The 21,858-nt window shown below is 43.6% G+C and overlaps 1 protein-coding gene across 1 annotated transcript in view; it reads left to right on the top strand.

Moving 5' to 3' along the window:
- Nucleotides 1-21,858, top strand: part of SPATA22 (spermatogenesis associated 22) — a 1,591,573-nt gene that overhangs the window by 338,623 nt on the left and 1,231,092 nt on the right. Inside the window, exon 3 of the mRNA XM_044054327.1 lies at nucleotides 49-189. Coding sequence (XP_043910262.1) covers nucleotides 49-189 — 141 coding nt within the window. The remainder of the gene's footprint in view (nucleotides 1-48; nucleotides 190-21,858) is intronic.

Genomic DNA, 21,858 nt, shown 5'->3' with positions numbered 1-21,858 from the left:
ATATATATATATATATATCTATACTGAAACACTTTGTTTTAAACACAGGTTGCCTTTCTGTGCCACTCTTCAATCAGAAAAAAAGGAACAGACTACCACTTACCTCAAATCCTAATGAATGTAATCTAAGCTCTAATAATGCACAGTACTCCAGCCAGAAATTTGAGGTTTCTGTCCAGACATCTGAAGGTAACAGTGAGAATGTCTATTGTTAAACCTGAAAATATAATACATGTGTTATTAATTAGAACTGCACAGACTAACTCAATAGGACACAATAACGTTTATCAGCTTGTAATGAGCTAGCAGTACAATATGTGCTATAAATTACTGGCAAAGTAAAGCATGGTGCATTTCAGTATTGTCATTCAAACCTTTGCTTACCTCGATTGTCTTTCAGTGAAATTAACTCAAGTAGTTATATTCCCACTCTTATGTTTCACAAAGGCTGGCACAAAGTGCTTAAGTGTTACTGGATCTTTAGCAGTGTATGGTATATTTTTTAACTTTTTATGTTTCATTAAAAATCTATCTTATTTCATTATTTTTGCTTTTTATTATTTAATGTGTTTGCTCTTACCCTCCCCTTAGGCAAGTGTTTTGTACTTTTTACTTTATTACATTTTTAGAGTACTGTTCTGCACCAAATAAGAATGGCAGATAATGTGTTAGTATCTTTGTGGTTTTATATGTTTTTGTTTCAAAGGAACTTGTACAAATGACAATAGTTTCTCAAACAACTGAATATTAAAAAAAAAACTTTTGTAGATTTCACATAATTAAGTGGAGAATTGCAAGAAGTTCATGATACAGACAAACAATTTGAATTTCTGTTAAGCATTTGTCACAGTTAATCACTCTTATTCTGTGATACAGAAATTAATTCCAAGTTATAGATTTTGACTTTTTGTTGGGGGAGGGGGCACTGAAGCTGAACCTGCACTGCACAGATAAGTGTAGGTCAGCTGTACTTTTATGTTAAATGCATTCATAAATTTAGTCATTCATTTACACCCTGATTCCCATTATTCCATTCAGGATCACAGATAAGCCAGAACCTATGTTGATACTGAATGGGCACAAGGCAGAGAGATGAATCCTGAAAAGACACACACACACACACACACACACACACACACACACACACACACACACACACACACACACACACACACAAACACACAATCTCACTTGTGAGAAACTTAAGGGAATCTCACTTCACTTATGGCACATCTTTGGATTGTGGAAAGAAACCAGAACACTTTATGAAAGCCCACACAATACCAGACGTAGGAAGCTTGCGCAAAGTCTACACAAAACCCCCTCCCTCCTCACAAATAATTTAATTGGAGAACCTAGCACTGTAAGGCAATAACTCTATAGTTGTTGCACTAGTGTCATCCCTTTTGTGCTAAATTTCAGTCATGAAATGTATGCAAATTTTAAATAGACTATGTGTCAGACCCAAGAATAGGATATATTTTCCATCATTCCATTCTTCACAGTTTAGACAGGATAAGTGTTTATAGTCCTTACTAGCTGCAAAAGAAGGCCCTTCCTTTCAACTTCTATGCCTCCTTTCCATGGTTTTGTTTCTTTGCAAAGTGTTGATGAGCTGATAGTAACACCACAAATTCCTTCCTTTGCACCACTAATATCCCTGAAGTGATACTGAGCTCTCATCTGCATCAATAACCTCTACTCTGAGCTTCTAATTGCTGAAGGTTATAGATCAGGTCATCAGTGCTGATGAGTTGGCACCAATATCAGTCCTTACACCTTTTTGGCCATTGCCAGTTTTTACCATTTGGTACTTTAGTGCTGAAATTTTTCTTAAAGCTGACATCATTCTTGGTATCGGAGATCAGTACAACTGCCCTGATGTTGAGTACTTTGGCATCCAAGCAGATAAGCCTGACAGTTTCCTCTGTGCTATGTATCACAATGTCAGTTTCTGAGAATCAAGCAGTTATGCAGGAGCAAACTAGTCTGCAAATAGACCTTCTTCTGGATTTTTCACTGTCTTCTCTCCACAGCTGTCCCTTGCCTGATCATCCTGTACGCATAAAGACAGGAGAGCAGAAAGCTGCTGCAGGAATAGATAAGACATTTCCAGTATTGATTTTTCTTCTTCCCCTCTGACTAGTCCTCCCTGAGTCTACCTATGAAGAGGAGACACAAGAAGAAGCAATTGGAATCCCCAGTGGAATTCCCCAACCCAGATACTGACCAGTATCTCCCGTGATGACCCTCCATTTGAGGAGATATAAGAAAATGAGACAGCAGGAGTCATGGCCAACTGACCCCATCTTCCTGGAAGAGGAAATGTTGCAATAGGCTTTTTTCTGTACTCTACTGATCTTATGAGTTTTTCCCTTGCAAACTGTATGGCTTCCTTGGTCATTCAGAGATACTGGCAAGAGATAGCTGTGGTGAAATGTATTACTGCTATACCAGACAAGATCCTCCAGCCTTCCAAGGATCATGAATACTGAAGCGCATTCTGCTTAAAGCAACTCAATTATAGTGACTTCTACTCTTAAAAAAGAACCCTCTGAAGAGAGTTGGCAGTCCATCTCCCCCCACAAGGAGTTTAGGGTTTAGATCAATTTGGGAAGTGCATGCAAGCTGTGATGACTGGCACCAGTGGGGGACTTACACTGGGAGGATGACAGGTACGCACACAGAATTTCCAGATGCAGCTCTCTGCATCAAATGCAATTTCCCTTAAGAGCACACAGCGACCACATTCAGTCCAGGGCTGGTTTCTCCCTCTCTTCATATCCCCAGTAAGACTCCCCACTGGCACAGCTATAGAGTTGAATCCTTAGCCAGGGTTCCAACCCAAGTCCTCCAACACTCTCTCTGTCCAACCAGTGTTTTGTGTCCCTGCCAAAGTAGATGAAACACACACACTATTGGAGATTTGTTTTACACACACACACACACACACACACACACACACACACACACACACACACACACACACACACACACACACACACATACACACACACACACACACTAGCTATACCCCCTTCTGCCCAGACTATAAGGTAGTTATCACTGCCACCAGAACCCCTTATCAGCTACTTTAAGGCTCTTAACAAAGGGTGTCCATTTTTACTAATACAAATGGTAGTTTGGCCAGGAGAAAGGCTATTAGGAATGGCCCACAGTGTCACCAAATAAATATGCAAGTACTCTGAAAATTTCAATATCTCTACACAGATCAGCCATAAGGAAAGGTTTAAATAATGCTTTTAAGACTAGTAATTAATTCACCCTAAAGACTACATAGAAAGCTTCTCAGCACAGACTCTTTGTCTCTTGCTGCACTGAAAACTGAAAAATACAATCTTTTATTGCATAGCCTATAAAGAAACTTAATTTAATCTATTTTGCTAAAATTTGCTGGACTGAAGTCAACCTCCTATTTTGCAGTTTCCACTATTAAAATATATACATTTAGACAGTTACAATAGTGCACTTACATTTCTGCTGTCTCCAGTAGAGCACACTGTGGATGCATTTCAAACACAAACACTTTATAAAATACCTTTTCAACACACATCTGTACAAACCAGTTTGATATACACATGACATACAGTTCTAATACAGTTGTAACACAAGCATGTTATATAAATCATTTTGATATTCACAAAATGTCATATACTTATTTACAAAATTCCAGCTAGCTGTGCTGGCAGTATCTCCTTTCCTGACACAAGCATCAAGCATTTTCTCTGTCAGAGCTGTGAAGTTCTTGAAGCACATGACCAGGTTTCAGAGCAATCTAGTGAAAAAAAATGCTAGAAGTACTGAACAAGTTGCCTGAGAGGCATAGCTAGGGTGGGGCAAGGTGGGTGGCCCATGTGCAAGATATTAGGGGTTAAGATCGGCAGATGCTAATGGAGTAGTAGTACTGTACCAGCTGAAGCACTTTGTATGCACCACTTTAATTGTAGCAAGCCACTTCTTACATTTGTAGCAAGTGTCTCACTGCAGATCCAGGGAAGAAAAGTGCTTTTTTCTGTCTGATCCTCAACTCTGAGAGGACCTTTTTCACCTCCTTAATTCAGATTTGAGGGTCATATCATCAGAGCTAGGAATCAGGGAATTGCAAAGGGCACTGAATAACTTTGCTAGTTCTGAATTGTCTCATGGGTACTTACAGAAGAAATTACTTTCCCAGATGGCTACTTTATTCAGTATGAATAACTTTTCCATGAAGTGACTACATAATGCCATAGATCAAGCAGCTGGGGTAGTTGCAGCAAGCATTGCCATAAATCACCAAACATGGCTCACACACTGCAATTTTGCATACAGCTTTTTGGCATTATTCAGCAATTCCGTTATGACTGCTAATCCTTGTTTGGGCCTGAGGTGAAAAACAAAATAAAAGAAAACTAAGAAAGGTGACTAGAGGGGCAAAATGCTGTCTGCTATTGAAGTCCTGTTATCCTCAAGGGATGTTCGCACATAACTTGGGGAGGTGCACAAAACCTATGGTTTAAAAACAGCCAACAGCTACCCTTTGAACAGTGTTGTTTGTGTTAGGAATCAACATGGTTGTGGGGGATTCCAAAATGAGTGCCCCTGTAGAGGTAGATGTCTGCAAAGCCAGGGATTCCACAGCCTCCACTTCAGGGGCAGCCACAGAATCACTGAGATGTTGTCCAACTATCCCAATCTGCAGACAGTCATGGATTTGATGTCACTGAATCTTCCTGAATTGCAGGCCATCACTAGATACAAGTTGAATGGGGGATAATATCCAGAGGCTACACAATTCCATTTATATCCCCACTAAGGCCAGCATTTTAATTGCAGATGTCACCCCCCAGTCAAAGACAAGAAGCCAAACTGGAAGTATTAAATCATCTGCAAGACTAATCCAAGAGATCTTACCAGACCAGAGAGGATTTGAAGTTTATTCAAGGCTCTTTTTGGTGCCCAGGAAGACAAAAGACCATATACCCATATTTGATCTAAGTGGTATAAAATAATACTTAAAAAAACTGAGGTTCCAGATTTCACAGTGCACTCTGTTCTTCCATGTCTGCAAGGAGGAGATTGGATCTGTTACTCAGATCTCCTGGATGTGTATTTGCATATCAGTGTAACAAATGAGTCAAGGAGATTTGTATGCTTTTGAGTAGGAACCAGCCACTGTCTATTCTGAAACTTTCCATTTGGTCTATCCACAGCCCCAGAGTTGTTTTCCAAATGAAGAGTATCATAGCAGAGTATCTCAAGCTGAAGGGAATTTAAATCTTCCCTTGTTTACATAACTGAATCCTCACAGCCACTACAAGTGAATTGTTTATCAGAGCAAAGCTTGGCTTGCACCACATGTTCATGACCCTGGTGATCTCAGTAAACACCCCAAAATTATGGCTGGAGCCATCACAAGCAGAGACTTTATCAGTTGCCACCTGGACATGAAGACCTGTGTAAGTTTACCACCAGATGGAAGTACAACATTCAGTCAACTATTCATATTTTATCACATTCCTTAAATTGAAAGCCACTCTTTGCCTCAAGATATAAATCTAATATCAGAAATTCATAATTCCCTCTACAAAATACAGTATGAGCATAGTTCTATAAATGTTTTCAGCATATTTGTTGGATTCTGGTGACTGTATTTGATTCATCAGGTACTGTGGATTATCAATTGTGTTGTCTCAAGGCTTTATTTTACTCCAATAAGGTGTTTTTCTTATTTATATAACCTTTTGGATTGACTGTCGAATGGATATTCAGTGCATTCATTATTTCTGTTAATGTTCTGAGACTGGCCTGTGTTGATGCTCAGTTTATGTCTTTTCATACTTTGGGAACTATTGTGGCTATTACTAAGTAAACCAGCAGAATTACATTCTATCTCTGGATTAATGGGTTTTGCTTTGGGTGCTTGAGTCTGCTCTAAGATAAACTCCTGGGTATATCTGTTGGTAATATATGCTTTTGGATTTTCCACGATTGTCAGATACTGGATGCTTAATGTATACAGACTCATATTTGGGCATATGTATAAGATTGAACCAGCAAAGTTGCCCTGTCACACTAAGATTCTTTTGTATGCAGTGACTATTGTGGTTCTATGGGACTGATTGTTGGTCCAATATCATTTATTACTCTTTGTTGGGCATTTGTGGAACATCTGATATCTATCAGGCAGTTTAGTGACTATTGTGGTTCTATGGGACTATTTGTTTGTTTAAATCACTTATTATTTATTGATGGGTACTGCATAACATTTTTAATAGTAAAACGCTCAGTTCTCCTAGACCCAGTCAGCAGCCTGATTCCTTGTGGTGCTATCCCTTCTAACTGCTATCCTGAAAGGCTTGTTATATTTGAAGGGCACCACACTGCTACCTACCAAACTGAAATTCTGATTTAAACTGCCCACAGCATAAAAATAAAAAGCGTGCTAAAGTTAATAGCATTAAAACTTATTCTGTTGTACAACATTAAATGCTGAACTGGGTTTACAGCTCTATATGGGTGCCCCTTATACTTAGTCTAATCCCATAACCTCTGTAAATTTAACCATCTCCCGTAGCTGACTCTGTCTCCTGCTGGCTATAGAGAAAGAACTCTCCATTATATCTTCAAAATTGGGGTAAGCACGCTAAAAACAGTAATTGCAAGCCCTCACAGTAAGTGTTCCTACCCACTAAAATGCTAATAGGACACAGTAAAGTCTGTAAAATACTCTAAATCCCTATTCTACTTACCTCACAGTCTCAGGCTCTAAGAATCTTGTGGTCTGGTTTAGCGACCACCTCCCACCCCTTTTCCTATCATCTTTACACATACTGATCATAACACTACTAAGATCTATAGCCACTGCAGCTCACTATGTCACCACCCAAAACAATGTTATTTTTCTCATTGCTAACCATCATGCTCATTCCTCATATCCTGACCTATTATGAAAATCAGTATTTCCTAGGATTTCACTAGCCAAAATGCCAAACAACCACCCCAATATTGTCAAATTTAATAGACCACCTAATAAGTAGCCCAACATCAAACACCATTACCATTACAAACTATCAACCTACAAGTGCCAGATATATCAGCTCTAAAAGCAAACACTACCAAAAACTAATAAATAAATTCTTGAACTTATACTAAGCTTACACTGTAACCTCACAATGGATCGTGACATCCACCCTAACCCTGGCCCATCTACTTTTGACAAACCCATCTCCCATACTAGTACCCCTACCAATACAACATCACTAAATTGGCCCCCCAACTCCCTCCTAGACCGTCACCTAAACATCAGAAGCTTAAATAACAAGGTACATGACCTGCATGCCCTCCTACCCATTCATTCCCCTGACATACTCTGTCTAACAGAAACCTGGCTAAAACCTCAAACTTCTGACAATGAAATATTACCACATGGGTATAACATACTGAGGTTTGATAGAACATACTAGGAAGGGAGGCAGGGTAGCTGTACTATATAAATCTACTCTTAATGCTACCTTGGACTCCATACAACCACCCCAAGTAAACAATGGTGAAATTCTTTCTACTAAATTTCAAATTAATAAAAATAAGTGCATAAAGATTGTCTGTATGTATATTTCTCCAGGGAACAATGTTGCTACCCTAAAAAACATCCTCTATTCGTTATCCAGCACCTGTCCTCAAGAAACCATAGTACTTGGAGATTGCAACATAAGATTGGAATACCTGTTCCTCTGAATCTCCATCCACCCATGTAAACCTTTATGAGTTTACACAACTCATATCCACTCCCACCAGTATAGGTAAACCTAATCATAAAGAAAGTATACTAGACTGGATCCTTATCAATAGCCATCCCCAACAGTACACATCAGGTACCCTCCCTGACGACCTACGTGACCACTTTCTTACCTACATAATTAAGCATAAAGCCGTAAACCCCCATCAGCCTATCCTCAGAACAATAAGATGCAAGAAGTACTTTAACCCTGCCAAATTCCAGGATGAAGTTAAATCTTGTAATTGGTCAGTATTAAAACAATTACCCCTGGATGAAGCTGTTGCCTGCTTTAATAATAAAATGTTAAGTTGTCAATCTCGCCTTCATTCTTGCTGGATGGGTTCGGAGCCGATCCTCGGCTCCGACTCGGCCACTCTAAAAGCTCGAGAGCTAGTTCCACCGGCTCGAGGCTCCCCTATATCCCACAATGCTAGGCGGTAACTCCTCAGATCTCGTTTGCCGCTACGCGATCAAGGTGCATTTTTCAACCAGCTCAGGTTAGTTGAATCTTTTGACAGTTTTAGTCAGTCAGACCCCCCTTTAAGTTAGCTCCCTTTTATAACTTTTAAATAGTTAAATACCTTTAATCCCCTGTTAGTTATTTTTCACTAGTTTACCTATCCTAAATTATCGAACCTTTCCCTTGGGCTTTAGGCCCACTCCCTCCCTCCCTTGGTAGTTGGAGTGTCTGTGTTTTTGTAGGGAAATTTTTTGTTTAAAACTTTATAAGTTAAAATTTAAACTTTATTTTTTAGAAGTGTAATCAGTGTGTGTGTGTTTGGGATTACACTTTTACTTCTCTTTGGACATGTCCAAAGAATCAAAGGTCTCAGGCTTCAAGAAGTGTGACTCGTGCTGTCAGAAGATGTCTCTGACAGACGGTCACACTTCTTGTGTTTACTGCCTGGGACCTTTGCACCTGCAGGACTCATGTGCTGTTTGCCATGGCTTCAGCCCTAGAGTCCTGCAGTAGCGAAAAAATAAATTAATTCTAAGAGGCTTATTAAAGCCTGAGGGTCCCTCCACTCAGTCATCGGGGAGACCCTCGAAGTCCTCCAGACCTTCGGCTCCAGCCTCTGAGCCAACTTCTGGGGGCTCTAAGTCCATTCGAACATCGGCTCCGGCCGGAGCCGATGAATCTCGAATTCATGTACCTACGATGTCCTCGGCTCCGGCCTGAGCCGAGGAAGACATAACTGAGTCGGCTCCGATCAAGTTGTTGGAGCCGACAACTAAGAAGAGGTCCCATTCTCCATTTATCGGCTCCGTTCATTCGGCTCCAGCATCACCTTTGCTGTCTGAATGGAGCCATAGATCCCACTCTTCTAGGTCTTCCAGGTTATCGGACCACGACCTTCAGAAAGTAGTGAGTCGACTTCTTAAGTCCGAGGCACTAGCCCAAATGCTTCAAAGTCCGACTCAACAGTTGAAGACTATCCCCGCCACTCAAAATATTCCTCCTCTGACTCTCTTGAGTTCGGAGCTGGGGCGGTTCGGACCCGAGACTGTGGTGGCATCAGAACCAATACCTCTGTCTTCGGTTCCATCGTCGGCTCCGATGTCTTCCTTGAAAGAATCTCGGCGCCGGACTTCCCTCGTCGGCTCCGAGGGGGTGAGTGGCATCGGACCCTTGTCCGACCCCGCTCTCCCTCTCGGTGCTTCGGCGCTGGTGAGTTCGGCTCCGACATCGGCCTCGGAGCCATCACTGTTGGTGCCGGGGGACGTTTTCAGTTTTTCAGAACGGAGACCTCCGGCTCTGCTGACAGGGGTGCCTTTGAGGTCATGAGGAGCGTGTTGGAACCAGGTTCTAATCCACAGTTGGCTCCTTCTGCCCTTCCCTCCATGGTGCCTCCGCTGATTTCTACTCACTCTCTTGTCCCCGACCGTAGAGAGCCAGCTCCTCAAGTTTCCCCTGTGGGGATCTCCTCCTCTTCCGAGGCCTCTCCTGACCCTGCAGGAGAGCCCCCTAGGAAGAGGCAGTGTAAGAGGAAGCACATTGACTCCCCTGAGTCTGCCACCTCTGACACTGATTTAGAGGATTCTGAAGGTTCCCCTCATTCCCCCTCTGAAGATGTCTCCTTTGCAGACATCCTTGAAATCTTAAAACAGAGGGGGAATTGGCCAGCCCTCAACCCTTCAGAGGATGAATCAGTGTACCTTGAGGCGTTTGGCTCTCGCCCTTCCACCTCCTGGGTGTCCTCTCCCTTTGACCCCCTTATGCAAGTGGTGGCAAAGAAGGCTTGGGCAGCTCCTGACTCAGTGGAACCCACCCCCAGGAGAATATCTAAGTTCATCACGGCCCCCAGGGATAAAGATTTTCTGACCAAAGGCGTCTCTGTTGATGCTATGGTGGTGGCTGCAGCTACCAAGAAGGAGTTAGCTGATCCTTCGGTACCTGTTCATCCTCCTAACAAGGAGTCTAGGTCAATGGACAGGTACGGGAAGCAGATGTTCTCGTCAGCGACCTTTACAATGAGATCGCTGAATTACCTGTGTCATTTTACTCGACTTCAGAGGGACTTACTCAAGGAAGTAAGTGAAATGCTGAAGGACCCAACAGCTGCGGGTTTTCAGGATAGGATGAACTTTCAGCTGGCTACCCTTAATTCTGTAACCAACTCCTCCATGTGCCTCCTTTCATATGCGGCTGATGGAGCAAGTAGAGCGGCAGGTACAGGTGTAGCCTTGCGTAGGCATGCCTGGATGCGGCTTTGTAACTTTGCGGACCCCTTTAAGGCATCCTTCACTAATTCCCCCTTTGATGGATCATCCCTCTTTGGTCCTCAAGTGAAGGAAACCTTGACTAGGTGCAAGACTGATGGCAAAACTCTTTCTGCCGTCGGAGTCCGTTTTTCTACTCCTTCTAGACCTTACCCCAAAGGTCAGAAGGGGGGAAAGATGTGGTTCCGTAAACAATCTCAAGGAGACTTGCCTGGCACACAGAGTCGATTCCCCTCTAGAGGCAGAGGGGGGAACAACAATGGTAGACGCCGTCCCAGAGGCAGAGGGGGCCCGCAGAATCAGGGCAGTCGAGAATCCTTTTCCGACAAGCCTTTTCAGCATCCCTGAGGTGTTGCCCGACTGTCCACCTTCGGAGGCAGTCGGGGGAAGGTTGTCACTGTACCCAAAAGCCTGGCTATCCCTAACTCAAGACAAGTGGGTACAGTCTATCATTTCCGAAGGCTACAGAATCCCTTTTCTTTTCATTCCAAAGCTGTCCGAAAAATCCCTTCCAGACATTCCACCCAGTCAAAGGGAGCAAGCAGCATTAGAAATTTCAAAGCTGCTCGCAAAAAGAGCCATTCAACCAGTGCCAGCAGACCAAGTAGGATCCGGAACCTACTCCAAATTCTTTTTGGTTCCAAAGAAAACAGGGGACTGGAGACCCATTTTGGATCTCAGCAACTTGAACAAGTTTGTCAAGAAAACAAAGTTCCGGATGGTCACGCTGCAGTCCATTCTCCCCCTTTTGGAGTGGGACAGCTGGATGTGCTCTATAGATCTCCAGGACGCGTACTATCACATCAAGATGAATCGACGCTCCAGGAGGTTTCTCCGCTTCAGGCTGGGAACCAGTCATTTTCAATTCAGAGCCCTGCCCTTTGGTCTCACTACAGCCCCCCGAGTATTTACCAAATGCATGGCAGTGGTAGCTTCTCATCTGAGACGTCAAGGATTCCAGGTGTTTCCTTATTTAGACGACTGGCTCCTTACAGCCCCCACCAGGCATCTTTTACTCCTCGCCAGAGACTACACCTTTCGCACATGTCAGGCACTAGGCATCTCAATAAATTATGAAAAGTCAGTCTTGTCACCTTGTCGTGTTATTACTTTCATAGGCGCAAATCTAGACACAGTCAATATGTCAGCCAAACTAACAGAGCAGAGGATAGCAGACATTCACAAACAGGTCTTTCTTCTTTTACAGAACAACAAAGTCAAAGCCAGACAGATCCTGAAAGTCTTGGGGATTATGGTGGCGGCCATCCCTCTCCTACCATTAGCTCGCTTCCACATGAGGATTTTGCAATGGATGCTCTTCACACAATGGTCTTATCAAAGCCTTCCAATGTCCCATCCTATTCGGATAACTCAATCGTGCAAGAGTCATCTCTCTTGGTGGATCACATCCCCTCAGCTCCTCCTAGGGAGACCCTTTGTCCCTCCCCCTCTGGTTGCTACAGTGACAACGGACGCCTCCCTGATCGGGTGTGGGGGGGGGGCATTTCCAGGGCAGGACAGTCCAGGGCATGTGGCAACTGTTCGAGTGCCACTTGCACATAAACGTCCTAGAGATGAGAGCAGTGCTTCTAGCGTTGCAAGCCCTACAAGACTCTCTTCCCAAGGGAACTATAGCAATCCAAACAGACAACATGTCTGTAGTGTGGTACATCAACAAACAAGGCGGAACCAGGTCTTACCCCCTATGTCGAGAGGCACTCAGACTATGGCAATGGGTGATCTCTTCTCAGTGATTTCTGTTAGCAACGCACATCCCCGGAAAGTCCAATGTGATTGCGGACAAATTGAGCAGAGCTATTCTCATGCCTCACGAGTGGTCTCTGAACAACACAGTGTTGGAGAAAGTTTTTCGAAAGTGGGGCAGGCCTTGCTGCAACCTTTTCGCTACTCCCCAAAACAGCAAGTGCGACGATTTTTTCACCCTCTTTCCCCAACCAGGCCATTCCAGCAGAGACGCTCTAGTGCACGTTTGGCCCCGGGGACTTCTCTATGCCTTTCCTCCTTTCCCACTGATATCCCAGCTGATACAGAAAGCCATCGCTTAGGAAGCTTCTATGATCCTCATTGCCCCTTACTGGCCTCGACAAATTTGGTTCCCCTTTCTCCACCGTTATCTGTTGGAACAACCTTGGTATCTGGACCCAGTTCCAGACCTCTTGACCCATCAGTCGGGTCAGTTGCACCACTCCCTTCCCTCTCTGAACCTCACAGCTTGGTTCCTCTAATTCAGACCTTAGCCAGGCTTCCTTTGATATCTCACTCAGTTAGAGATATCTTGATTGCCTCTCATAAATCTTCCACTCGGAAGATTTATCATAGCAAGTGGAAACGTTTTTCCTGTTGGGCGCAGTCAAAGAATATAGATCCTTTCACTGCTTCTATTCAAACAGTTCTAGACTTTCTAGCCGAACTTTTCCATGCAGGTTCGTCCCCATCTACCATTAGAGTTCAATTGGCTGCAATTTCGAACTTTCATGTTGGAGTCTCAGAGTCCTCTATCATGTCTCACAAACTCTGCAAGGCCTTTTTAAAGGGAGTCTTTCTACTCAAACCACCCATCAGAGACCCTCCTCCCCAATGGGATCTCAGCTTGGTTCTGGCATCCTTAATTCTTCCCCCCTTTGAACCTGCGGCTTCATGTTCTATAAAATTACTTTCGTGGAAGACACTCTTTTTAGTAGCTATCACCTCAGCTAGAAGAGTCTCTGAACTTCATGCTCTGTGTAGTTGACCCCCTTATCTAGTATTTCATAAAGACAGGGTGTCCTTGCGTACTAACCCGTCTTTTTTGCAGTAGCTTCATTGGCAAATTTGAATCAAACCATTGAGCTTCCTGTTTTCTTCCCAAATTATTCTAATAGGTCAGAACAAAAGTTACACTGTTTAGATATTCATCGCCAACTTAGGTACTATTTAGACAGGACCAAACAATTCAGGAAATCTGACCAACTGTTTGTTTCTTATGCAGAAGGTAGAATGGGCCTTCCAGTCTCTAAAGTCTCTCTCTCTAGATGGCTTACTTCATTGATTACCCTAGTGTATGAGATAAGAAAGCAACGGTTGCCATCCAAACCCAGGGCTTATTCAACTAGAGCTTTAGCCACTTCTGTAGCTTTCCAAGATAGGCTGCCTATTGATTTGATTTGTTCTGCAGCTACTTGGGCTTCTCCCCATACTTTCATTTCTCATTATAAGTTGGACTTGGCCTCTAGAGACCGAGCCAACTTTGGTTCCACTGTACTCAAGAGTCTGTTCCGATAGGCCACCCGGGACAAGGTGCTAGGGACGCGGTCCCATCCAGCAAGAATGAAGGCGAGATTGACAACTTAACATTTAGAAGTTATGTACCTACCATAACGTTCCATGTTAGTTGTCTTCTTCTCGCCTTCTTTCTTGCGTCCCACCCTCCTTCCCCCTAGCCAGGACAGACCTAGAAGAGTTTTCTTCTTTGTTCCTTATGGAATTTTATTGCTGGCCTTAGCTTTCAAATGAGATCTGAGGAGTTACCATCTAGCATTGTGGGATATAGGGGAGCCTCGAGCCGGTGGAATTAGCTCTCGAGCTTTTAGAGTGGCCGAGTCGGAGCCGAGGATCGGCTCCGAACCCATCCAGCAAGAAAGAAGGCGAGAAGAAGACAACTAACATGGAACGTTATGGTAGGTACATAACTTCTAATTCCTTACTATCCTAGATTCTCACGCTCCCGCCCGCTTCATTAGAATAAAAAAAAAAGTTGCACCATGACTTACTAAAGACACCAAATCAAAAATCACCCTCAGAAACAGAGCATGGTCCCTATGGCGTACCACAAAAAGAACTCTAGACCAAATCGCATATCGGCAGTTAAGAAATTAGACTAAAAAATCCATTTTACTAGACAAAAAGAACTACTACTGCCATCTACAACAGAAAAGTCAAAGTAACCCTCAAAAGTTCTGAGCAGGCATAAATAAACTAATGCACCCTGGTCAAACCACCACTCCAGCAGCCGCCATAGATAAACCTCCTGAGGATGTTGCAAATACCTTTAACTGCTTCTTTACTGAGACTATCCAATCCCTAGCTAGTCAGCTTCCTCCTAGTTGCCCTAGTTTAAAGTCCTCTTTTCCTAGTACCCACCTCTCCTTTAGATTTCAACTAGTTGCCACCTCTCTTATTCATGCCCTACTCAAAAAATTAAAACCTACCACTCTATCAGCTGATCTTCTCCTGGCAGAATATCTGCAAAAAGCTGCTAATGCCATAGCTTACCCCATCTCTATTCTAATTAACCGAACCATAGCAGAAGCCACCATCCCCTCCATCTGGAAAATAGCCTATGTAATACCAATCCATAAAGGTGGTAGCTCCACTGAATTATCTAATTTCAGGCCCATAGCTATATTGTCACCATTGGCCAAAATTATGGAAAAATGCATCCATAGACAATTACTACACCATCTTATCCAGAACAATCAACTGGCTAACTCACAGCTTGGTTTTAGGCCTAATCACAGCACCACTTCAGCCCTCCTCGCCTTCTCTAACACCATAAACCATAACCACAACAATAATAAACTATCCTCAGCCCTCTTCTTCGATCTCTCCAAAGCGTTTGACATGGCAAGTCACCAACTACTACTTCATATCATGAAAACTAATCACTTAGATAATCTAGCTCTCCAATGGTTCCAATCTTATCTGAATGGTAGACAACAGGCTGTCCTATGGCAGAATAAACTATCTACTCTCCTACCTAATACCTTGGAGGCCCCCCAGGGCTCTATACTGGGACCCTCTCCATTTTTATTAACTACCTCTACACTGTCATCTCTGATGCAGCATGTATTCAATACGCAGATGACTCCACTCTGATATGCTCAGCTTCCTCCCAGTCAGATCTGTGGACATTATCCCAGAATACTTTTAACACAGTGGAAACTTGGCTATCTGACCGTCATCTGATCCTAAACCTTAATAAAACAAAGCTGCTACTTTTCTCCCCCACTAGTAGGAACAATGCCTTATCCTTCTCCATACAGTCTAATAATGGTATGACAATATCCCCTGACTCCTGTTCAAAACTCCTAGGTGTCAGCATTGATAATAACCTTAATTATGACATGCATGTCAATAATACTATTAAATCCATCAATAAAAAACTTGGGTCGCTTTACAAAATCAAACCTTTCCTAACCCCAACTGCCAGAACTACCATTGCCCATTCTCACTTACTCTCAACTCTACTTTATGCTTCCCCTTTACTTACCAACCTAAATAAAATGGAACTCAGTAAACTATCTAGTTGCTATAATCACATTGCCAGATTTGCAACGGTATGCCCTATACAACACACCACTGTAATAACCAAAAATCTCTTGGGTGGCTAGAACTGCCTTGCCTAATTCAATATAACCAGCTTATAGTGGCATATAAAGTACTGAACCAACCTGAAAAATACACCTGCACTCAAAAACATTATATACCCCTATAGCAACCTCATAGCACTGCGTTCTTCTAATAGACTCTTTGTCCAAACTGTCAAAACCAACAATTCAGCTGGTACCTCTCTGTTTATTAACTCTGTTGGTAAAATTTGGAATAACCTTCCTGCAGACATTACCCTAGTATCCACCCTAAGTCAATTCAAGAAAAGCCTAAAACAGTATTTTAAGTCACACTGGCTATGTCCATGCTCTAAGCCTGACTAGTACTTGCACTATTATTGTAAGGTAACATTTTCATGGCTACTCTACTGGATTGTAATTTCTAAGATTTTTACCTTATCTAACCTTTTTTTTTAAATTGTACAACTTTCTTACTACTATAGACTGTTGACAGTTACTAACATGTTTTAAGTTTTATGTAATGTCTTTAAGTTTTATGTAATTTCTGTTTGTACCTTGGAGCTTTTCTCCCCGGGCCTCCGCTGAAAATAGACATGTATCCAGTCAGACTATCCCGGTCAACAAATGTAAAATAAATAAATAAATAAATAAGAATGGAATCAGAATTCAGATAACATTTCCTTTCTGTGCTGGTTATCAAAGATTTATCACCAACATCTCCTCTGGTGTTTTAGCAGAACAATGTTTCACAGGGATGTCAATTTGTACTCCCCACCCCTAGTGTGGCTTTCACTACAGATGTATCTGCCCTAGAGTTGGGGGACATTTAGGAAAGGTGGCCCAGGTGATAATGTCACATGAAAAGGCATCCTTGCAAATTAGTGTCATAGAGATAGTGCAGCCTTTCTAACACTACAGGCTGTACATGACTCCCTCCCTCAGAGTGCAGTTGCCTTCCTCTTATTTTTAAACACCTTTATTAAATTATCACTTAAGACATAGGCACACATATTTTAATAGAAAAGGAGACAAACCTTATCAATGGTTTTCATATTCCTGTATTATATATTACATATGTTTTTTTTCTTTTAACAATTATTCATTCCAACATTGCATAAATTGGTTATTTCATACCTTCTTATAAACCTCCTCCTGAACATTACTCTGCATGTATTGTTCCTACAAATTCCAGTCACTTCCATGTAATTTGCTCCTTCCCCTTTCTAAAGATCGCACCTCTAGTTCTTTTATCTGCTTTTAGTACTTCAGTTACATTTGGTTTCAGTTTTGATGTCCACTTTTTAGAAACTGTTTTTGGCAACCAATAACATTATTAGTAAGGCCTTTCTATGTATAGGTAATTCAGATTTTGTGTTCCGACTGTATGGCAGCAGTTTGGTACAACAACGAAGATGAAACATACTCCTAACCCCTCTGTCAGAAGGAGATGAGGTTATAAAAATGGGCCATATCAAAATTCTGCTTTCTCACTCTAATGCATATTTCTGAACAAGCAAACTCTCTAGCAAACAAGTTCACTCAGTACTGACTGATGCCTCCCATGTGGTCCCTTAGTCAATCAGCAGTGAGTGCTATTTCCCATCACTGGGAAAGGCCTTGCTGCAACCTGTTTGCATCTCCAACAAATGCCAAATGCAGCACCTTTATTTTTCTCATCTCTCCACAGGAACAGACAATCTGATATTGTTAATCCTCATTCATTCCTTATGCATGGGTATTGGTTCCGACCGTGGAACCGAGCCGGCCATTTTCCAAGCTCGCATCAGCTTCAAACTCTCAAGCTAAACTCTTACCCACAATCCCCCTCTCCCTGTTACCTCAGATTTCGTTTGCTGCATTGCCATTTGTTCGTGTCAAGCTGCTTCTCTTGAGCTAAGTACAGTTATTTGTTGTTTAATAGTCTTTCATATTACTTTTCTGTCAGAAAAGTTTCTATTTCATTGTCTCTTACCCTATCCCATCTAGCGTACATATTTTCTTCAGGTTTTTCTACTCTTTTCTTTACCTTTTTACTGCGAGGTATTCTCTCTTTACCATCATTGGTAATCCTTCCCTTTTTTCTCATACTTTTTGGTATTCTTTTGTACAATTGCTGGTACCCTTTTCTATTAATTTATTTGCCGTCATGGCAGATAAGAAAGGTAGTCTGAGGTTTAAGCGGTGTTCTGATTGTGGACACAAACTTCCTACTTCTGATGCACACTCTTTGTGCGTTTATTGTTTGGGGGCGTTCCACCTGTCTGTTGACCCGCCCTGTATTATCTGTGAAAACATTTCAAATAGAACTTTGTTGGAAAGGAAAAACAAGCTGTTGCTGAAGGCACTTCTTAAATCTCCCTTTTCAGAGGCTTCAACCCCTCCTAGAGCCCATAAGAAAATCTTGGATGTTCCTACCAAGGCTAAATCTTTGCCTTCATCCCTGGCTGGGGACTCCTGCCAACCAAAACCTGAAAAGGCTAAAGTTTTGGCTCCGGAGCTCACTCAGTCAGCCCCAGTGCTTTCGGTGCATAGACTTTCGGCACCGAGGCCTTTGGCTCCATTAGTGATCTCGGCTCCGTCTTCTCCTGCAGCCTTCACTATATCAGCACCGAGGGGCTCCTCAGTTCAGACTATTACCACTGTATTGGCAACGACCATTCAGAAGGTGCAGACCTTGACCACGTCAGTTCCGACATCATCCTCGGAACCGATGCCTTTATTGTTGACTCCAGTTTTGTCAGTTCCAACTTCGGTACTGACAACCACTTCACCGCCAATCCCTGTGTTGGTGCAGACCATGACTTTGGCACCGATGACTTCTTCGGTGCAGACACCCATAGTCCAGTCTCTCTCAGCACCATTGTCCTCGGTGCAGACTAGTGAGATGGGCACAAAGTTTGCCTCTTCTGTGGACAGGCCTTTTTCTCCCTCAGTCTCTGTGAGGTCCACTAGAAGCCTTTCCAAACACGATGTGTTGCATCTTGTGGATCAGGTGCTCTTGGCCAGAAGTATCCCACCCCTCAGGAACTATCCTTCCTTGGGAGGTGATCACCCATCTACAAAGACCCCTTCTTTTTCTCCTCTTTCATTGCCTTTGAAGTCCATGGATATAGCACAGTCTCCCCCTTCTGCGGTCCCCTTTATGGATCTCGCTAAGGAACCACAGTTGCCTTCATGGCTGGAAAGTTTTGCTATGACCCAGGATGTTGATTGTGACACGCATAGTTTACTGCTCCACAGCCATCCAGGGACTCCAAGTCGGCAGGCTGAGCCACTTAGGGGAGGGGTGACCCCTGTCCTAGACATTCACTCCTCTTCAGCTGGACCAGCCTTCCAACTGATGGAGAAGGCTTTCGCTGCTGCTGGCAATACTGGACTGTCTATACTTCTCCCTCCTCCGGTACACTGGTTTCACAAGTTGCACCTAGCGGACACCGGGTGCAAGGGCCTCAGGACATATTCCCACAGGAATCGCCTTTTCCGCTGTCTTCTCCAGCGTCTCCCACTGAGGAGGTCCACAGGAAAAGTTTGTGTAAGAGGAAGCACATGGACTCCACAGAGATGTCCCTCACTGAGGACACAGATTTTGATGAGGGGGAAGGATTCCTCCCGGTCACGCTCTGAGGTATCCTTTGGTGATATCCTCGAAATCCTGAAACAGAGAGGAGACTGGAAGTCCTCTAATCTGACCTCTGAGGAATCTGTGTTCCTGCAGGCCTTTCGTGCCTGGCCCCCTACCTCCTGGGTTACTCCACCTGCCAATGAGCTTGTCCGGCTTATCGTGCAGCATGCTTGGAAGGCTCCTGATACCGTCGAAGCTATTCCCCGGAGGCCAGATAAGATTTTGTCCCCTCCTGCTTCGGATCCCCATTGGTCCAAAGGTCTTCCTGTGGATGCTTTGGTGGTGGCGGCTGCAACAAAAAAGGATCTGGCAGAAGAAGAAAGCCAGACTGTCCATCCACCTAACAAAGAGTCCCAGACCCTGGACAAGATAGGGAAGCACACCTTTGCATCAGCGACCTTTACTATCAGGTCCCTGAATTATATGGCACACTTTACCAGGCTTCAAAGGGATCTGATTTCTGAGCTCTCTGAAACCTTGGCTGGTGTCATGTCTGATGAGGTCCATGACAAAGTGGCCTCTCAGCTGACCACCATTGAATCAATATCTAACTCCTCTATGTGACTGATATCTCATGCATCAGAAGGAGCAGCTAGAGCAGCGGGTTCAGTTGCGGTCTTGAGATGACACGCCTGGATGCGCTTGTGCAATTTCGTGGAACCCTTTAAGGCCTCCTTTCTTAACTCTCCCATTGAGGCCTCCTTGTTGTTTGGGCCCAAAGTTAAAAGCACACTGGCCAGATGTAAACAGGACGGTAAGACCTTTTCTGTCGTAGGTGTCCGTTATTCTTCCCCTCAACATGCTTTCTCCCAAAACCAAAAGAGTGGGAAGATATGGTTCAAGAAATCTCAGGTTCCTTTCCGTGACACACAGGCCGAGTTCTCCCCTAGAGGCAGAGGGGGAAACTCACAGAGAAGATGTTCCTTTCAGGTCAGAGAGGGTCTGCATAACCAGGGTTCCACGGATTTTTTCCCTGGTCAATCCTACCAGCACTCCTGAAGAGCAGCCCAACTTTTTCCTCTGGAGGTGGTTGGGGGACCTGTCTCCTTGTACCCTTCTGCCTGGCTAACCATCACCACCGATTCTTGGGTACAAAGGATTATAACCAGAGGTTATCATATCCCCTTCGATCTTTGTCCTGCCTCTTCAAAAAAACTTCCCGATGTTCCACCCAGTCAAAAGGAAGAAGCAGCACTAGAGATAGAAAAGCTGCTAAGAAAGAGAGTCATCCAAATAATCCCTTCAGACCAGATAGGATCCGGATTCTACTCAAGACTATTTTTGGTGCCAAAGAAAACCGGGGACTGGAGACCAATTTTGGATCTCAGTGTACAAGTTTGTGAGAGTACAAAAATTCCGGATTGTCACAATATAGTCTATCCTCTCATTTTTGGAAAAAGATGATTGGATGTGCTCGATAGATCTTCAAGATGCGTACTACCATATAAAAGTGGACAGGCCATCAAGAAGATTTCTGTGCTTTTGTGTGGGAGCCAGTCAGTTCAGAGTACTGCTCTTTGGACTCTCTACAGCCCCCAGAGTGTTCACAAAGTGCATGGCAGTTCTCACAGCTCACTTGCGACTTCAAGGATTCCAGGTGTTTCCATACCTAGACGACTGGCTCATTTCCACCCCCACCAGACATCTACTGGAAGAAGCCCTGGCATACTCTCTCCTCACTGCTCAAAGGCTAGGCATAACCATAAACGGGCAAAAATTCAATCTCACCCCATCTCAGTCGACAGAATTCATAGGGGTTATCTTGGACACAAAGAACTGCAGAGCTGCTATTCCAGAGCACAGAATTTTAAGGATAAAGCAACAACTGATTCCAATCCTTTCAAGGGAGAAATCCACGGCCCGCTCGGTTCTAAAGCTGTTGGGTTCCCTGGCAGCCTCCATCACCATTTTTCCCCTGGCCAGGTTTCACATGAGGCTTCTACAAAGGCTACTGCTCACCCAATGGTATCCTTTTCAGCATCTTCTTTCAGCCATGATTCGAGTAACCAACAGGTTTAAACAGGATTTAAATTGGTGGATGACACACAATCTGTCACAATGGTCTCGCCCCTTCTCCCCCCAGCAACCCAAGGCCACAGTGACCACGGACGCCTCCCTGATGGGGTGGGGGGGCTATGTCAGGACAGACAGTCCAAGGCACTTGGTCTGAACTTTAGGCCCATCTGCATATAAATGTTCTAGAGCTGAGGGCGGTGCTTCTGGCATTGCAAGCATTCCATCCCCTGCTGCTGTCTGGGACAATTGCAATTCAATCAGACAACATGGCGGTGGTCTGGTACATCAACTAGCAAGGTGGAACCAAATCTTACCCCCTTTGTCAAGAGGCCATGAGGATATGGCAATGGGCGATGGCTACCAACCGTTTT

This window comes from Protopterus annectens, chromosome 13.part0 (genome assembly GCF_019279795.1).
Source record: "Protopterus annectens isolate FY-2018-M chromosome 13.part0, PAN1.0, whole genome shotgun sequence".
NCBI lineage: Eukaryota > Metazoa > Chordata > Ceratodontiformes > Protopteridae > Protopterus > Protopterus annectens.
The sequence above is the reverse complement of the archived record's forward strand: the minus strand, read 5'-3'. Positions and strand labels throughout refer to the sequence as shown.